The sequence below is a fragment of the Eurytemora carolleeae genome, unplaced genomic scaffold (assembly GCF_000591075.1).
Source record: "Eurytemora carolleeae unplaced genomic scaffold, Eaff_2.0 scaffold519, whole genome shotgun sequence".
Classification (NCBI taxonomy): domain Eukaryota; kingdom Metazoa; phylum Arthropoda; class Copepoda; order Calanoida; family Temoridae; genus Eurytemora; species Eurytemora carolleeae.
This window is the reverse complement of record NW_019396424.1, coordinates 88,486-107,853: the sequence shown is the minus strand read 5'-3', so window position 1 is coordinate 107,853 and position 19,368 is coordinate 88,486. Positions and strand designations below refer to the sequence as shown.

The 19,368-nt window shown below is 31.2% G+C and overlaps 1 protein-coding gene across 2 annotated transcripts; it reads right to left on the bottom strand.

Moving 5' to 3' along the window:
* Nucleotides 1–105: 105 nt before the first annotated feature.
* On the bottom strand, nucleotides 106–16,008 carry LOC111703020 (protein msta). Of its 2 annotated transcripts, XM_023474861.1 has the most exons (18): nucleotides 15,962–16,008; nucleotides 15,510–15,580; nucleotides 14,723–14,801; nucleotides 14,298–14,388; nucleotides 11,972–12,038; nucleotides 11,255–11,341; nucleotides 11,113–11,178; nucleotides 9,358–9,423; nucleotides 8,684–8,827; nucleotides 6,397–6,491; nucleotides 6,126–6,186; nucleotides 5,566–5,759; nucleotides 3,885–3,964; nucleotides 3,382–3,461; nucleotides 3,131–3,202; nucleotides 2,564–2,639; nucleotides 1,499–1,590; nucleotides 106–234 (listed from the first exon to the last, which is right to left on the bottom strand). In XM_023474861.1, exons 1-18 carry the CDS (start codon nucleotides 15,992–15,994, stop codon nucleotides 168–170), a joined length of 1,521 nt encoding a protein of 506 aa, XP_023330629.1. In that variant the 5' UTR covers nucleotides 15,995–16,008; the 3' UTR covers nucleotides 106–167. The 2 variants fall into 2 exon arrangements, with proteins under 2 accessions (XP_023330629.1, XP_023330630.1); XM_023474862.1 differs by lacking the exon at nucleotides 3,131–3,202.
* Between the last annotated feature and the right edge of the window lie 3,360 nt (nucleotides 16,009–19,368).

The window sequence follows — 19,368 nt, the reverse complement described above, 5'->3', positions numbered from 1 at the left end:
TATTAAAAAATGTTTTTGCAAATGGTTTATTTTCCAAAAACAATTTTTAAAATAGAACAAATTTAACAACACAAAAATGTCTCCCAAACATTAAATTTTTTTCCATAACAAGAGTACTTATTTATTATATTTTTGTTTTCACAAATAAAAGAATAGAAATCAATGTTTTATTGAGACATAAGATGCGCCACTCTCATGTTGAACGCAGCTCTTTCTTCTTGGCTGTCCAGCTGTCTAAACATTAGCTTTTACTATCGTATTTTCTAAGAATTAGATAATATTTTCAGATATTTTGACAGAATGACTTCTCAAAAATGAACTATTTTGATTTAAAAATAATTAAAATATTTTAGTTTTATAGAGTTCGATAAAGATTGGAATATAAATCGTTTGAGAATAAAATCTAATAAAAATTGTATTACAAATTAATTTTGAATTTATTAAGTAAATATCAATTTTTTTTGCATAGAGAAACTAAACTTTTCTACATTAAAATTCTGCGAAAACAATAAAATGTACTTTTTTCATGTAGAGGAGAAAAAAAATAAAGGATTTAATATTTTCTTGAAACTTTGTATCTCCAAACCTTAGCAATCTGAGGATGTCAACATTTGACAATTCAAATCTAGTTTTTAGATCCATTTTAGTTCACAGTTTGAAATATCAAAGGTTAACCAAATTAGGTTGCAAAGATGTAGGGATTGGAAAGTTTGAGTTTGGGGTAAGTGATTATTTCCTATTATCTCCCATGCACCCGATCAAGATGCGTTCAATTTATTCTATTTGAATTTAATTGAGTTTTGGTTTATATAATTCAACAATCTTTAAGCTTAAAAAGTTGTCTTTACTTTTTTATTTGATAGAAAACTATATTTTTGATTTGTAAAATACGGACTTAAGTCACATATTGTTAAGACAAGGACCGAACTGTAGCATCGTTTTATTAAACGAACAAAAATCTTGAGAACGAACGAATTTGTTGGGGAAAAAAGTGTCGTTCAGAAAAAAACCATCGATGGGAGAACGAATGGATCGTTCAGACTAATGAAAAAATTATCGGTTTTTAAAAACAAACAAAAAAAAAGGCTAACGATTTGAAATCGCTCAAACAATTTGAAATCGTTCAAACGATTTTGATCGTTTTTTCAAAAAGCGAACGAATTTTCCGAAATTTTTTTAATAAAAAACTATTATTTTTAAACACATTTTTTAGAAACAATAGTTTTTTTTTACAAAACTAACTATTTTATTGAAAACAATTTTGAAATTTTTTTTGTTTTTTTTGAAGGAACGATTTTAATGAACGATCGTTCGGTGAGAAAATGAGCAAAATAGATGGAAGATGAATGATAATTTTGAGAACGAACAAAATCAATTATTTTTTGAACTATAGAAAAAACAAACAAAATGGGCCGTTAAAGAACGATTAACGAACGTATTCAAATAATATGAACGCTCTCCTCTCTAAAAGTGTATTATATTCTTTTTATCCAATTACCTACATTTTCCTGCTTCACCAATAAGTCTGCAAACCTCAACCCCTGCTACTTTATCTTGATGAACCAGTGCTCTAGCTAGCTCCTCGCATACCTTTAAAGAGACTGCATACGAATTTATAAGTCACCCTTCATTTAAAAAATATTAGCATGCACCAATTCAAACCAGAAACATAAAAGACTGAACAAATGACGTGCGGATTTCTGCTACAGGAACAATTGAGTAAATTTTCATAAATAAGCATTTTCTTAATAAAAGTTTAAAGGGAGGGTTGTTGTTGCTCAACTTTAGTCTTTAAAGGAATTGAGTCTTTCCAGTCTATATACCTTTCCAGTCTATATACCTTTCCAGTCTATATACCTTTCCAGTCTATATACCTTTCCAGTCTATATACCTTTCCAGTCAGTCTCTATACCTTTCCAGTCTATATAGTTTTCCAGTCTATATACCTTTCCAGTCTCTATACCTTTCCAGTCTATATACCTTTCCAGTCTATATACCTTTCCAGTCTATATACCTTTCCAGTCTATATACCTTTGCTACCTGATCTGATGGTGTTAACCTTCGATATTTCAAACTTGCTTTTATAATTTTCGATGAAACCTTAACTTCAAATACCTACGCCATTGGGATTAGAAGTTGAAATGACTCAATTCCTTTGTAAAGATAAAATTTATTGACATTTTTTTATGGATAAAAAACTGAACACGTGAATTAACCTCAAATGTTCTTATTCCTATATTTATGTAAAGTGATGGTGTAATTCGTTGGTTTCAAACAATGACTATTTGATCTAACAGAATTTTAACATTTAAAATATCTAAGATGTACGACATTGGTTTGCACAAATATAGAAATTGGAAAATAAGAGTTGGCGACAAAGACTGAATTCCTTTGTAAGGAAAAAATCTAAATTTTTTATCTCCCTTTGTGTGAATAGGGCATTTCTTTTTAAATAATCATTTAAAGTCAACATAATCAAACGTTTTGGCGTCAATGGGCTACATATAACATAGCAAATACAAACAATCATACAGAACGAAAAAATAACTGTCAAATATCTCACTCTTCCTTTCCATTTAGTAAGTCCAGGTTCCAGTATAGTATACACTTCAATGTATTCTCGGCATAATTCTATTTTCCTAGATAAAAGGCCCATATTTCTGAGGAATAGAAAACCACTTTAAGACACAAGTCTTAATATCAATTAGTCCTTTGAACATGAAATACTGGGATTGTGCAGTAAACACAGGTCTATCTTATTCAATAAGTTGATTTTCTTGTAAAACTTAGTGCTCATGCTTTATGAAAATATTCGATACGCATTAGATGGATGAATTGCGTCTTTCATAATACTACTACTACAGTTTTATGGGTCTTACTAATATTGACAAGTTGGTTTTATTCGATTATGTGATATTTACTTTAGCAAAATAAAGTGCGATTTTATTTTGTGAAACACTAACAACATGTAAAAATAGTTTTCCTGTAAAAAGTTCAAACCAGAAACAATTTTTAAAATTTTTATATTCAGTCTTACAAGAAATTATTAGTGGGTTTACAAGTTGATTGTTATGATGGGCCTATAATGACTGTTTTATGTCGTATAATCAAAACAATACAATTTTTTTACCAGGTCAAATTGTGATCGAAAGCCACAGTTCTCTGGAAAAGGACCAAACCGTTAAAACCGCATGAGATATATCTACATTTTAAATATTTATTTTTACACATTACTCACGTAAAATCAAACCTTCTTAACATTTACACTGAATTACATTACCACAGTATCAGTTTACAAAGAGTTTAATTTATCTTTTAAAGGGACTGTTCAACGTTGTTTCCCTTATTGTTTATCTTTTAAAGGGACTGTTCAACGTTTACCTTTTTATATCCTTGGAAGTTAATGTCTCCCAGCGATGAGATGCACAGTTACCGTACTGAAGCAGAAGCATTCTTTTCACCTTTAAATATATTCATAGAAATTAATACTAAAACTAGGGTTGTTAATCGTTTTGATCTGTTTTATTTCATTTGTTGCTCATTTTTTGCATTTTCTCTCATGAGCAAAATTTGGCATAAAGTAAGGCAAGCAAATATTTATCTCACACAACATAGTAGAGCAATAAGTTATTGCCACAAACTCGGAATTTTAAATTCCTTTATCCATTCAACCATATGTCATAGAACTTTGCTATTTCAAACTATGAATTCTGCTAGATCTAATACTCTAAGTTTGATATATCAATGTTTTAAATCTTCAGGTGCAAAGATATAAGGATTAAAAAATATGATTTTGTGGCTTAACTCTATTGCCAAATCCAACCTTAAAAATTAAATAATTCTGTAATTTTTCTAGAGTTTGTTTTTATGTATTTTTGTTTTACCTGCATCAGAAGACAGTGATGTTTATAAACCACTCGTGAGAGAATTTCTACCAGATTTTCTAGTTTCTCTACACCATGTCCTGAGAGATCATTCAAATTTACCATTAATATTAAAAATTATATTAAAGGGGCTGTAAGCGTAACTTCAAGCGACCCTACATTCCAAATTACCCGATTAACAATGGTACCATTAAAAGCTTTGGATGATTAAGTTTGTGAATTATATATCAATGTTTTTAATTTTGAAACCTGATTTATCTTTAATTTTTGCGCATTTCAATTGCAGAAAACGTATTTTCAGAATTGAACAAGATTAAACCTAGAAAAACAATAATATACTCCACATTACTTCAGATAAAGATTTCAAGGGTGCCCTTGAAAATCGGACATTGCCTTCTTTGCATGGAGGTTCATTTAAGCATCTGAAGTCGCCTATTGTTTAGTTAGTTATGAAAGAAACCACCCAAAAGGCGGGAATCAATATTCTAGTATTTATCAAGTCACGAACCAATAAAAGAACAATAAAGTTAAACATTTATATTGAAAGTAAAAAAAAAAATAAAAAATAAAGAACTAAAGCGATGTATATACACTGTATACTACAGTTCATTCATAGTCATAGGTTTGGGTTTCCTATACTTAGTGATGGGTTTCTCCTATGGCTGGATACATCCTTTGGCTAGATACCTTCTTTGGTTAGATACCTCCTTTGGATAGATACCTCCTTTGGATAGATACCTCCTTTGGCAACATATCTCCTCCGGCAACATATATCCTTCAGCAACATATCTCCTCCGGCAACATATTCCCTCCGGCAACATATCTCCTTCGGCAACATTTCTCCTCCAGCAACATATCTACCCCAGCCACATATTCCCTCCGGTAACATATCTCCTCTGGTAACATATTTCCTCCGGCAACATATCTCCCACAGCAACATATTTCCTCCGGCAACATATCTCCTCCGGCAACATATCTCCTCCGGCAACATATCTCCTCCGGCAACATATCTCCTCCGGCAACATATTTTTTTCGCCACAGCTCCGATCTAACCAAGCAGATTTAGATTGACTGCTTCTTAGATTGTCCATCCTACCACTGTGGGGAGTTGGCGAATTTCTTTCTACCGANAGGAATTGATTAGATTAGTTGATTAGATAAAATAGTCAAGATTGTAAGGATAAAATTTAAAATACTCAAACTTAAAAGTGTGGATCAAGAATATTTATGATCCATTATACAGGGTTTATAGCTACAGTAGCGATCAGACAGAAGCTAGCAATCCTTCCTTCCATGGGGAGTTGGCGAATTTCTTTCTACCGACAACTTGGCTTTGTTTTTAGAAACTGCGGTGGTCGTGGAAACCGACCTACGTCTCATCCGAACTATAGCTATATGCAAATAAGCCATGATGAGCTGCTTTGCTCTCAGACAAAAAAACTTACAGTCCAAGCTTAGCTCTGGGTCCGTTTTAGAAAGGATGGGGCTATATCAATTGAACTATCACCACTTCGAGCTACTGAGCCCATGCTGGTTACAATATGATTTAAAATTTTGTCCAATCTTAGAGACATCAATATACCCTGAACACTGAAGCCAAAGAGTGAACATCATTAAAGCATATTAGATTTTCAGTACATGCATATAAAGTACGAAAACAATTGATTGATAATTTCTCTTCCTGTGGTCTGAACTAAACTGTTTAGTTTGGATGTTTTCTCAGATATAAACTGGAATGAGAAAGGTTTAGCGCACTTAGAGTTTGAACAACACCAATCTAGTTCTAGATCAGTTGATTCCTGGATGATAGGTGAGGTACAGTCTGGGCAAAGCAGAGAGCTTGAGTAGGTTCCTAGCTCTGTAGGGTCAATGCACCTAATTAAAACGTTATTATCAAAGTGCTTTGTTCATATCAATTTATTCTAAAGGCAATTTTTGTGGTTGTGATTAGTGATTGCTGTATGTAAGAACTAATTCTTTAGTTTCTATAATAGTAATTGATGACAAGAGTAAAAGGACTAATAAATTGGCCGGTATAATCTGATTTCACGTTAAAGTTTTAAAAAACTTTAACGTGAAAAACTAAGGCCAAAACTTAAAGACAATTTATAGAACTATAAAATAAAATTTTTTTTGTTTATTTTGGATAATACATTTCTCCACAAGATTTGTGTGACAATTTGAGGCAGTATTTTCACATATTACCTTTAAGATTATACCCCCCCCCCCCCAAATCATTACCTGGCACAAGTGCACTGGAAGTTCCACAATGATTTAAACGCTGGCTGTCTTGCTATATTTCCTGGTTTAAAATTATGTTCAAATCCTCTCGATGTTATACTCTGTTATACTCAATTCCTTTAAAACTGTTAGAAATTCATTGAGAGTTATATTAAGTTATGGTTATACTTTGATAATTATCACAGAAAAATGTCTGAAAGGTAAAAGGTTAACAATATAAGCAATTAGCTTAGCTCAACCATTCTTTTAAGCTTATGTTACATATATTTTCCTAAGGTTGGGGACTTGTAGTTGGTTGTTATTTCATCTCCCATGTTTATATCTACAGTAGCGATCAGACAGAAGCTATCATCCTTCCTTCCATGTCTAGATATTATTCAGGGTTTAAAGCTACTGTAGCAATCAGACAGAAGCTATCATCCTTCCTTCCATGTCTAGATATTATTCAGGGTTTAGAGCTACTGTAGCGATCAGACAGAAGCTATCATCCTTCCTTCCATGTCTAGATATTATGCAGGGTTTATAGCTACTGTAGCAATCAGACAGAAGCTATCATCCTTCCTTCCATGCCTAGATATTATACAGGGTTTATAGCTACAGTAGTGATCAGAAAGAAACTAGCAATCCTTCCTTCCATGCTTAGATATTATACAGGGTTTATAGCTACTGTAGCGATCAGACAGAAGCTATCATCCTTCCTTCCATGCTTAGATATTATACAGGGTTTATAGCTACAGTAGTGATCAGACAGAAGCTATCATCCTTCCTTCCATGCCTAGATAATATACAGGGTTTATAGCTACTGTATTGATCAGACAGAAGGTATCATCCTTCCTTCCATGCCTAAATATTATACAGGGTTTATAGCTACAGTAGCGATCAGACAGAAACTATCATCCTTCCTTTATTGCCTAGATATTATACAGGGTTTATAGCTACTGTAGCGATCAGACAGAAGCTATCATCCTTCCTTCCATGCCTAAATATTATTCAGGTTTTACATCTTCTTTAGAAATCAGACGACGCTATTTTCCTTCCATCCATGCCTAGGGATAGATCGTTTTCACTTTTTAGAAAAGCTATCGTTTCGTTTTTTTAACGAAATTTCTAAACTTTTCAGACTGTAAAAAACATTGATATTAAATGTCATAAAACTCATATTTATAAGTGAATATTTTTTTTAAACGATCGTTTTTTCAAGAAAACTATCGTAAGTTCATTTTGTCTTTCGTTTTTTAAAAGTTCAAGTGACCCATTGTGTTTTGATTGTTTATAAAAGCGATTACCAACCCTATCCATGCCTAGGTAATTGAAAGTATTCAAGGTTTATACTACTCCAACCCTATCCATGCCTAGGTAATAGAAAGTATTCAAGGTTTATACTACTCCAACCCTATCCATTTACTTTTGCAATCAGACAGATGCTATAAATTGTCCTTCCGTGTCTATATGTTTACATACGGTAAAGCTATATAGAGGCAACCAGATACAATTTTTTTATTGAAAATACTACGTTAGAACAAAAATATTTTTTCTTTTATTAATTTTCAATAGTTTTACTTAAAAAATTGTTAATGTTACAATTGAGTTGTATGTTGTTTATTATCTATATTTGATCAATGTTCCCAATATTATCAATATTATTAATATTTGGCATTTTTTCTCCATTATTGTCTAATGTATTGGAACAATATGCAATTATCCACGAATGTTAAGGATGATATTTTCTAAGAAAAATTGCATCTAAAAATAATAATGTTTAATAAGATCAAAAGAAAAGAAAAGAGAGAACATTATTTAAAAAATATAGAAAAATTGAAAACATCCTTTTTTGTTATTAAAAAGAATTCAGAGAAAGGAATTGAGTCTTTGTAACAAACTCTGATTTTCTAATACCTATACTTTTTCCACCTGATTATGGTGTAAACATTTGATAATTTAAACTTAGATTCTTTCATATAACTGAATTCATAGTTTGAAATATCTAAGGTCTACGGCATTGGGTTGCAAAGATATAGAGATTAGAATATCATAGTTTGTGACAAAGACTCATTTTGCCTTTCAATTTAACCCCATTCCAACGGGGGGGGGGAGGGGGGAAGGAATTATTTTCTAACAAACACAATTTTGCCAATCACTTCAGAGTGATTAATATGTACTGCCTGAGTACTATAAGGCATTCTGCCTGAATGCATTATTTTAACTAATCTATAATTTTTAGACCTGACTTCCAGTCAGGGGATTTCAACATTTCACAGAAAGACTGCACAAGTTTTGTAAAAAAATAATGTTGACGTTTGGATAGACGCCTTTAGAATTCATTTTTATTTTCATAAATTCAAATTGAAATTACATAATTGAATAATGAGAAATTTTTTCCATAATTCTTTGTTTAAAATGTGAGAAGGAGTAAGGAAAAAAGTTAAATATAATTGCTTTCCTGAAATCTGGAAAAGTTTTTATGAATCTTTTCAGATTTTGTGGTTTTAAAGAATAAAAACATAATTTGAAGCCACAAAAATTTTTTTTTTAGTTTTTTAGGGAAATTTTTAACCGACCTCGTGTTTGAAACACATGAATTGTTAACTATACTGAAGATAGGGTAGAGAGAATGCCCCCTTCCCTCCCCACCAACTGAACTACTGGTTACTCCGTTTGTTTGAAGAAGCCCCATCGTTCGTACAATATTCTCTCGGTCAAAACTATAAACAAAACTCTTTAAAAAGATTTTTCGTATCACGATATATGTAGGGTTCTTGGGACATTTTTTTTGGGCTTTAAGAGGCCTTTCAAAAATCTAATAAGTTAATTGAGTTTTTAAAGTTAATAAGAAAAATTTTTAAATAAAATTCAGACTTTTTTGATTGTTTTAAATGAATAAAACAGGATTACCAACATTACATGTGAATGATCAAGGATTAAAAATTTCAATATCGATTGCATAGTATTATAATCTTAACGTTATTTCATGTCATTCTCCAATTTATCTTGCAATAATAAAATATATTGTCGTTTTTTATCTCATAGCCTGTTTCTGTCAAAATTCTTCTTCTTCATTGCTGCATAATTTCATATGATTCATTCACAAAAATTTTCAAATAAATTCTATGAAGAAAAAACGATAAATGCAGTTTTATTAAGACGACGTTTAAAACGGTATCATTGTGAATTGGACATATATTTGAAATAACGTCGACAGTCTTTCTATAATGTTTTTAATTTATTGACTAACCCATGTTTGGAGAGAAAATTGACAACATCATCCCAACCAGAGTTTATCCCTTGATCATGGATCTCCCTGCAGTAAAGGAATTCAGTCTTTACTAAAGCTGGGCGAGTTCGTTTTTGTTTTGTTCATTCATCGGTTCTGAAAGACCGATTTAGTACGTTTTTTTTCAGTTGTTCAAAAAAAATTCATTCAATAAAATCTGTCGTTTAGTAACATCGTTTGACGTTTGTTCAATAAAATCGTTCTTTTTATAAAAAGTCTTTTTTTTAAAAAAAAAGGTCGTTCAGTAAAAAAAAACTTTCGTTTTTAAAAAAATTTGTTCGAAAAACATTGTTCGTTTAGTAAAAAAAAATATCGTTCATTAAAAATATTCGGAAAATTTGTTCGTTGAGTATAAAAACGAACGAAATTGTCAATCAAGATTGTTTGAACGAGGGTGCATATATTCTATAAGTTGCAAAGCGTAATTAAAAACTCATCTTATGTATTGAAAAACTCTTGATAGAATATCAAGATTAAGGAATTGATTAGATTAGTTGATTAGATAAAATAGTCAAGATTGTAAGGATAAAATTTAAAATACTCAAACTTAAAAGTGTGGATCAAGAATATTTATGATCCATGAGTTTATCAAGAATACCTATGATCCACGAGTGGATCAAGAATACCTATAATCTATGAGCGGATCAAGAATAAATGTGATCCACAGTGGATCAAGAATACCTTTGATCCATGAGTAAATCAAGAATATTTATGATCCATGAGTGGATCAAGAATACCTATGATCCATGAATGGATCAAGAATATATATGATCCATGAGTGGATCAAGCATACCTGTGATCCACGAGTGGATCAAGAATACCTATGATACAAGAGTGGATCAAAAATACCAATAATACATGAGTGGATCAAGAATACATATGATCCATGAGTGGATCAAGAATACCTTTGATCCATGAATGGATCAAGAATACATATGATCCATGAGTGGATCCAGAATACCTATGATCCTTAAGTGGATCAAGAATACCTATAATCTATGAGTGGATCAAGAATAAATGTGATCCATAGTGGATCAAGAATACCTATTATCAATGAATGGATCAAGAATACATATGATCCATGAGTGGATCAAGAATACCTATCAATCATGACTGGATCAAGAATACATATGATCCATGAGTGGATCAAGAATACCTATCATTCATGACTGGATCAAGAATACATATGATCCATGAGTGGATCAAGAATACCTATACTCTATGAGTGGATCAAGAATACCTGTGATCCATGAGTGGATCAAGAATACATATGATCCATGAGTGGATCAAGAATACCTATGATACACGAGTGGATCAAGAATACCAATGATCCATGAGTGGATCAAGAATACCTATAATACAAGAGTGGATCAAGAATACCTATGATCCATGAGTGGATCAAGAATACCTTTGATCCATGAATGGATCAAGAATGCATATGATCCATGAGTGGATCAAGAATGCATATGATCCATGAATGGATCAAGAAATCATATGATACATGAGTGTATCAAGAATGCATATGATCCATGAGTGGATCAAGAATGCCTATGATCCTTAAGTGGATCAAGAATACATATGATTCATGAGTGGATCAAGAATACCTATGATCAATAATTAGATCAAGAAGACCTATGATCCATGACTGGATCAAGAAAACCTATGATCCATGAGTGGATCAAGAAAACCTATGATCCATGAGTGGATCAAGATTACCTATGATCCATGAGTGGATCAAGAAGCTCTCTTATCGTTGGATCCCGTTCTGCTCCCCACATTAATCTAAAAAATAAAATGAAAAATAAATTGACATTTAAAAGTCTAAAAATACTTTAAAAATACTCTGAAATATTTTAACCTGATAGAAGCTATTGAAGTATAAAGACAATCTTTTGATAGATTTTGCTCTGATCCATCTTTAAGTATCTTGCATTCAGCTTTATGCCTAGAAATATAATTTTTGGCAGACTTTTTAAACAGTTTTTGATGATTTCAGGTGGATCTTCAATTTTAATCGTATTCAGAACTTATTCTTTACAAAATACAAAGTTTATTTCTATTGAAATATACAAAATGCCGACTCAGACAAAAGAAGAGAGTCTTACCAAAACAGCCCTGATGTTTTGTTAAATAACAAAATTAAAAATAATTTAGAGTTAAATGTTTGGATATTGTATTTAATACAAACTTTCCAAGCATACAGCTTTGAAAAATGACAATTTTTTGTGATGTATTAAGGCTTCAAAGGGATTGAAGACGTACTTCATGTAAATTTCCATTTATAAAGTGGCATATATGATTCACAACAGTACCCATTAAACCATAATTTGAGTAAAAATTATGGAGGTATACAATACAGATATTCGATTTTTATCTTGAAAAATATAGAGTTTTGACAATTTCCTTTTTGTCTCTGCAGCAAAATCCGCAAGTCACTGATATTGAATATTTTGAACTTTTGAAGCTGACACGCAACTCTATAGATATGGAGGGTAAGTTAAAACTAAGAGTACAGTCCCTTTAAAAGCAGAAAAAAATCAAATCCGATAAAAATAAAAGATGGCGGAGCCACTACCTGGAAGGACAGCCACGTGTTCTGGATTTGCAAACCGGAAGTCTACATTCAACACAGAGATTACAATCTTGAATATATTAAAATCAGGAAAATGTGATAAAATTGAGTTTGAAGATTAAACTCAGAATTTTACTCAGAAAGGTTTATTTTGTAAAAATTTAATTATTAATGAAGATAATTTATATATCAGGAAATAAAAAAAAAAACTTCAATCTAATTTTTTACATCTTTGATTGAAAGGGCATACAAATTGTTCGTTAATTATTATATATACATGTATATTTACTTTTTTCTAGCATTTTTTATGTACCACGCTACGCTATGTTGTTAAAACAAAGTTCAAATTAGATTACTTTTGTTTCCAAGTTATCCACTCACAAAGCAATTGTTTGCTTAAAACATCAAAAGAAAGAAATACCAACCTTAGAAAAATATTCTCACAGAAAATTCCTTTTTCTTTCTTTATTTAGAATTGAAATTGAGAACAATGAATTTTAAGATATTTGAAAAGGCAATCAATAGATAAGAAATTTACATTGCATCCATTTTGTATTATTCCCAGAGATTTTACTTACTTAAAGGGAGTGTTCGCAAAAAAAGAAAGGGGATATAGGCTTAATGCAAAAAAACATTCAACTCTGATCGTAAAAAAATCAATTTAATTCTAAAAAGCAGCGATCAAAAGCGCTTATTTCGCCGTAAGCCTATACCCTCTTTTATTTTTCGCGAACACTCCCTTTAAAATCAGATGTCAAAATTGAGAACATTTAGTAATCAAATATGTGCTATAGTTTTCATTAAATTCTCTGGATTCTCTATTTCCAAAGTTAGGTAAATGAATTTTGTAAAATAATTTTATTTTGGAAATGTTTTGTTTTGAAAATTGGATTACGGTTTAAAGCTGGCCTTTGAAAACTAGTTCATGAACACGAAGTGCTTACAGGGGTAGGGGCAAATACTAATCTGACCCCCTCCCATCTAAGGATTAAACTTGCTTGTCTATACTAACATGAATTTTAAATATCCATTCTAAACATTATATATTTTAAATATCCATTCTAAACATTATATATTTTAAATATCCATTCTAAACATTATATATTTTAAATATCTATTCTAAACATTATATATTTTAAATATCCATTCTAAACATTATATATTTTAAATTGTTCTGATTATTTTGTAAAATACTAATCTGACCCATCTCCCATCTAAGGATTAAACTTGCTTGTCTATACTAACATGAATTTTAAATATCTATTCTAAACATTATATATTTTGAATTGTTCAATACAAGAAGGACCATTAGAAAATTAGAGTTTGAGACGAGATATATTTGAAAGTTTTTTGTTTTCAAACCACGAATGTGTATTGACTAAGTGAAATATGGATCTTAACATGATATTTAAAACTATGAATTTGTCTAGATAAAATAGTCAAAGTAAGAACTATCAATTTTTAATTGTTTTGTTATGGAATTAAGTCTATCATAATTAATACTTTAAAATATCCAAGGTCTACGCGCGACGTTGGGTTGCAAAAATAGACTTAAAAATCAAAGTTTGTGTAAAAGACTAATTTTTTTTAATAATTGGATTGATTAAATTATTTAAAGAAATCAATTTCTTTATCCGTTCATGATGAAAAGTTTGAGGTACAGGGTGTCCTACAAAACATGACAGTTGGTAAATGGATATGAAAGTCGTCTTTCATATACTTTATTAGATATTAAAAGCTTTCTGCAGTTTATTTTGTTAAAAACATCTTTCCCTGAAACATATTTTACTTTGAAACCAATTTTACTATAAGATGACTCCCATATAATATTTGTATTATTGTCTAAGTGTTATCAAACAACATAACAAATTATGGAAGAACAAAACTATTCACCAACTGTCACTTTCGTGGGACACCCTATATTACACAACTTACATTTTTCGTATTTCAGTTCTTAGTGTGCAATGAGCATTAAAACATATGTTTGAAGGGACTGTGAGCGTAATTTCAAGTGACCTTCCATGCAAAGATGGAATGCCTAATTCACAAAGGTACCATTAAAAGCTTTATCAACTAGTAAGCAATTTTGATAATTATTAATTGTGGTTTCTATTCAAAATTTACCTTCGCATTTCTAAATCAGGAAAACATTTTGGAATTACCAAACTCAGACACTCTTATACATTTAGAGATACTACAAATCCTTACTCATTCTTGATCAGATTAAGGTTTAAATGGTACTGTTGTGAATCGGACATTGCCATCTTTGCATGGAGAGCCACTTGAAATTCCGCAAGCAGTCCCTTAAAGGGTTTTTTCTCCTGCTTACCATCATCTCTTAGACAGACAAGGCAGACCTGGTTCAGTCCTGGTAGAGGACCTTCAACAATAGCCCAGTCCTGCACCACTACATCACCAGCCTAAAATATTTAGAAGTTAAGTCTGAAATATAGGAGTTATGCATAAATTTCATAGCTCTCTGTGATCAAGCGCATTGAAATGAGTTTAAACATTCAAATTGTAACTAAATAATCTTTAAAAACAACTGATTTAATAAATTGGTTTTATAAAGTAATTTATGGGAAAAGACCTTGAGACGATTTAAACTCTATCCAGTCTTTATCGATTAAAATGTAAAAAATGTTTAAACTTTTCAGATTTATTAGTAGCCTAAATAACGCAAGAGATAAAGTTTTACGCAACCTAATTCTTCTCATAATATCGGACCATATTTTAAACTAGGATTTTGATAACCTGTATATTTCTGTTAGCAAAAAGCCCTCTTCCGGCTCCTGGAACGGTTTTAACACACCAGGCTCCGCAAGTTCCACCCCTTTAAAAGGGAGTGATCGTGAAAAAGGAATTAAGGGTAAATGCAGTCAAAATGTGTTACTACTAATTTAACTCCGATTTTGTTTGCGACTTTTTTCCATTTTCTCTAAAAAATAAAGAAATATTATAAAATAATGATTCTGTTTCTCTCATGAATTTCTAAAAATGTGTAAATAATTTCTAACTGTTTTTGTTTTCTTTAATAGTTTTGGGGAATTTAATTTAGTTAAGTAACTTTTGTTTTTACTTATTTGAAGTGTTTTGATTATAAAAGAAAATACAATTTCAGTTTGTGCATGATAATTCAACTATTTAAAAACTCTAGAAAATTGATTTTTTTTGNGAAACGCCGTTGCTAGAAACTTTCATTAACGGGAGTTCTTAAACACAAAAAGTGGACGGTAACTTCCTAGTATACGATTTTTGGACGTTCCCCCTCCCCCGCTCCTATCAATTTTGCACATGGATCTCATATGTAACACAATGATATAATTGGTTATGTGGCCGCAGCGCCCGGCCCTCTAGCCTCTGCTAGCCGCAGCGCTCGGCCCCCCAGCCTGTCCTAACCGAACCCTTAATAAAACAAATACATAATAATAATTTTTCTAGAAATAAGTGGTCATGTACAAAATTTGAAAGGAGGGGGGGGGGCTGGGTACAAAAATGGTATACTAGGACAAACCCAAAGGGACTGTACACGATAACCAACCTGGAATGGTAAGACAGATGATGTGTACATGAGAATATTGTACAGTCCGTACACTGTTTAATTCCCTCCTCCTGAAGCAAATTTTTGGTTGTATTTTTCCATGTTAAGTAACCACCCCCCCCCCCCCCGAAATAAAAAAACTTTAAGGATAATTGGTAGGCGAATAAATTTGCATGCAAAATAACATTTAACATAAAAGGTTGTGCGTGGAATCCCGTTCAAAGTTCTATATTTTACTCTTCGTGATGGTCATACCCTACAGGGATAACTAAGATGAAGGGATCAATTGCATTTATCCTCAAATTTAATAGTGCCCACATTGGATATTGAGATATCCAATCTCAATTGTTTAAGAAAAGTTCTGAAATAAGTTTAAAAATCCCTCGTAGTTTAAACACGATAGAGATTAGAAATGAATGATATCAAATATATATTTGATTGTATTTATTTACCTTGTTGCAAAAATAACAGTTTGATGAAACCATTTTCCTAATCTGTATTATCTGAAAGAGAAATGTTAAGAATTAGAAGGAAATCAAGTTTGAAATACATCCCTTGAAACGTTTGTTGAAAAAGTGATGTTTTAATTTTTGTCTTCAAAGTTTTTCATCTTTTGCAATGTTTTAATTGATTTTTCAGATTTTTAAAATTACATTAGTGTCTTTTTTAAATATTTCGGGGTCACTATTGCCCACATTTTGATAACAAAAATTTCTCATAATTTTTAAACTCATTCAGTTTTCCTTTTTTATGGAAATCAAATCCCTAATGCAAGCCAGAAAAAAATTAGTCAAAGTAAATTATGATTTTTGAGATATTGAAATGGCCGGGCGGTATTACGCGGTTAAAAACTGCTCTTTTGATACCCGTATTAACATAGTCTGAATTGTGAACGCCGTTTTTTAAATCGTTAAAGGGATTTGACATTTTTGATGAAATAGTTTCACCCTTACTCTATACTGTAAACTAAATATATTTAATATTATTATGTTCTGTAAACTAAATATATTTAATATTATTATGTCCTGTAAACTAAATATATTTAATATTATTATGTTCTGTAAACTAAATATATTTAATATTATTATGTTCTGTAAACTAAATATATTTAATATTATTATGTTCTGTAAACTAAATATATTTAATATTATTATGTTCTGTAAACTAAATATATTTAATATTATTATGTTCTGTAAACTAAATATATTTAATATTATTATGTTCTGTAAACTAAATATATTTAATATTATTATGTTCTGTAAACTAAATATATTTAATATTATTATGTTCTGTAAACTAAATATATTTAATATTATTATGTTCTGTAAACTAAATATATTTAATATTATTATGTTCTGTAAACTAAATATATTTAATATTATTATGTTCTGTAAACTAAATATATTTAATATTATTATGTTCTGTAAACTAAATATATTTAATATTATTATGTTCTGTAAACTAAATATATTTAATATTATTATGTTCTGTAAACTAAATATATTTAATATTATTATGTTCTGTAAACTAAATATATTTAATATTATTATGTTCTGTAAACTAAATATATTTAATATTATTATGTTCTGTAAACTAAATATATTTAATATTATTATGTTCTGTAAACTAANAGATGTATTGTATAAGGATGAGGGAGCACGTTACAATATGTATTGTATAAGGATGAGGGAGCACGTTACAAGATGTATTGTATAAGGATGAGGGAGCACTTTACAAGATGTATTGTATAAGGATGAGGGAGCACTTTACAAGATATATTGTATAAGGATGAGGGAGCACTTTACAAGATGTACTGCATAAGGATGAGGGAGCACTTTACAAGATGTATTGTATAAGGATGAGAGAGTACGTTACAAGATGTATTGCATAAGGATGAGGGAGCACGTTACAAGATGCATTGTATATAGATGAGGGAGCATGTTACAAGGTGTATTGTATAGGATGAGGGAGCACGTTAAAAAATGTATTGTATAAGACTGAGGGAGCACGTTACAAGATGTATTGTATTAAGATGAGGGAGTACGTTACAAGATGTATTGTATAAGGATGAGGGAGCACGTTACAAGATGTATTGTATAAGGATGAGGGAGCACGTTACAATATGTATTGTATAAGGATGAGGGAGCACGTTACAATATGTATTGTACAATGATGAGGGAGTACGTTGCAAGATGTAAATGAGGAGGGAGCACGTTACACTATTAGAAAGAGGAGGAGCACGATACAACATATATAATGAGGAGGGAGCACGTTACACTATGTATGAAGAGGAGGAGCACGTTACAACATATATAATGAGGAGGGAGCACGTTACACTATGTATGAAGAGGAGGAGCACGTTACATCATATATAATGAGGAGGGAGCACGTTACACTGTGTATAAATTGGAGGAGCACGTTACAACATATATAATGAGGAGGGAGCACGTTACACTATGTATAAAGAGGAGAAGCACTTTACAAGATGTGTAATGCGGTGGGAGCACGTTACAAATGTAATCTGAGGAGGAAACGCGTTAACATTTTTAACAATTATTATTATTTACCATATTTATAATTGCCGATGTGTTTGAAGGTTTATTATTAGATACTTGATGAATTCTGAGCTGGGAACTTTAGAATGGATAAACTTTAATCCTGACTTCTTGATCCGAATATCCACTGTGGAAACTTTTCATTTTTGTCCTAATCCACTCATTTTCTCTCTCCAATTGGATATCCGTAAATTGTTTTCTCCAATGAGAATATTTCTGTTCTCTCATTGGTTGCCCGCTTTTCTCTGATTGGCTGCTACAGTTTCTCAGATAATTAAATATTAATTTGAATTTTATCGTTTTTCATACACTTTTAAGATAATCTTGCAAGATTATATTAATCTTGAGATTATCAAAAAGAGAGGATCAAGCATTAATCCCGATATCCACCATTCTAAAGTTTTCAGCTCTGGTCGGATAAACACAAATAAATTTACAGAATTTGTGGAAATCTATAAAAAAGAATTTTCGTGAAGCATTGTTTTTCAATAACATCTAATATATATTTTATGTATTTATTTATCGACAAATAATCCGTTACAATATAAACCCTGTAATATCCATCTCTCAATATATCAATCAACAGTCTACAATATAAAACAATTCATCTTAAATATCTATATTTATATATTTGCCTTGTCTTTATATTTGGGTGGATCCAATAAAATCAAAAACAAACAAACCGACCAAACAAACATTTATTTTTGTGAAATGTACGTTGCCAAAATGTGCAAAAGTCTTGCTATCGATTAAAGTTTTTAAGGCTTAACACTGTAAAGTCTGGGGTGCCGGGCGGGGGGGGGGGGGTCTGAGTCTATGTCCCATCCCATGCTCCCTCTCCCCCCCCCCTCTCCTTCCAGAAAAATACTTTAGAGTTATGGTACATGAATATACAAAAATTGTATACTCTACATTTTTAAGGCCAGCTCATTAAAAAAATTTAGCTCCAAACATTAGTAGTCCGGGTGCTAGCCGGCATGGTGTGGCGCAGTACGCCTACCTGTCATGTTGTGGCGGGCAGGTTGGACGACCCATGGGAGGATTTTAATAATTTTTCTGAAATAATCATACATCGTAAAAACATCTTATGGATCTCGAATGATTTCTAAAAAATGTCTCTAGATTAACTACCATGTCCAACTAAACACTCACTTTAAGCAGAAAATCAAAAGTTTCCATGTACAGTGGTTATAGAGATTACGCGATCAGGATTAAGGGTATTCTGATCAAAAGTTCCCATGTACAGTGGTTATAAAGAAAACGCGATCAGGATTAAGGGTATTCTGATCAAAAGTTCCCATGTT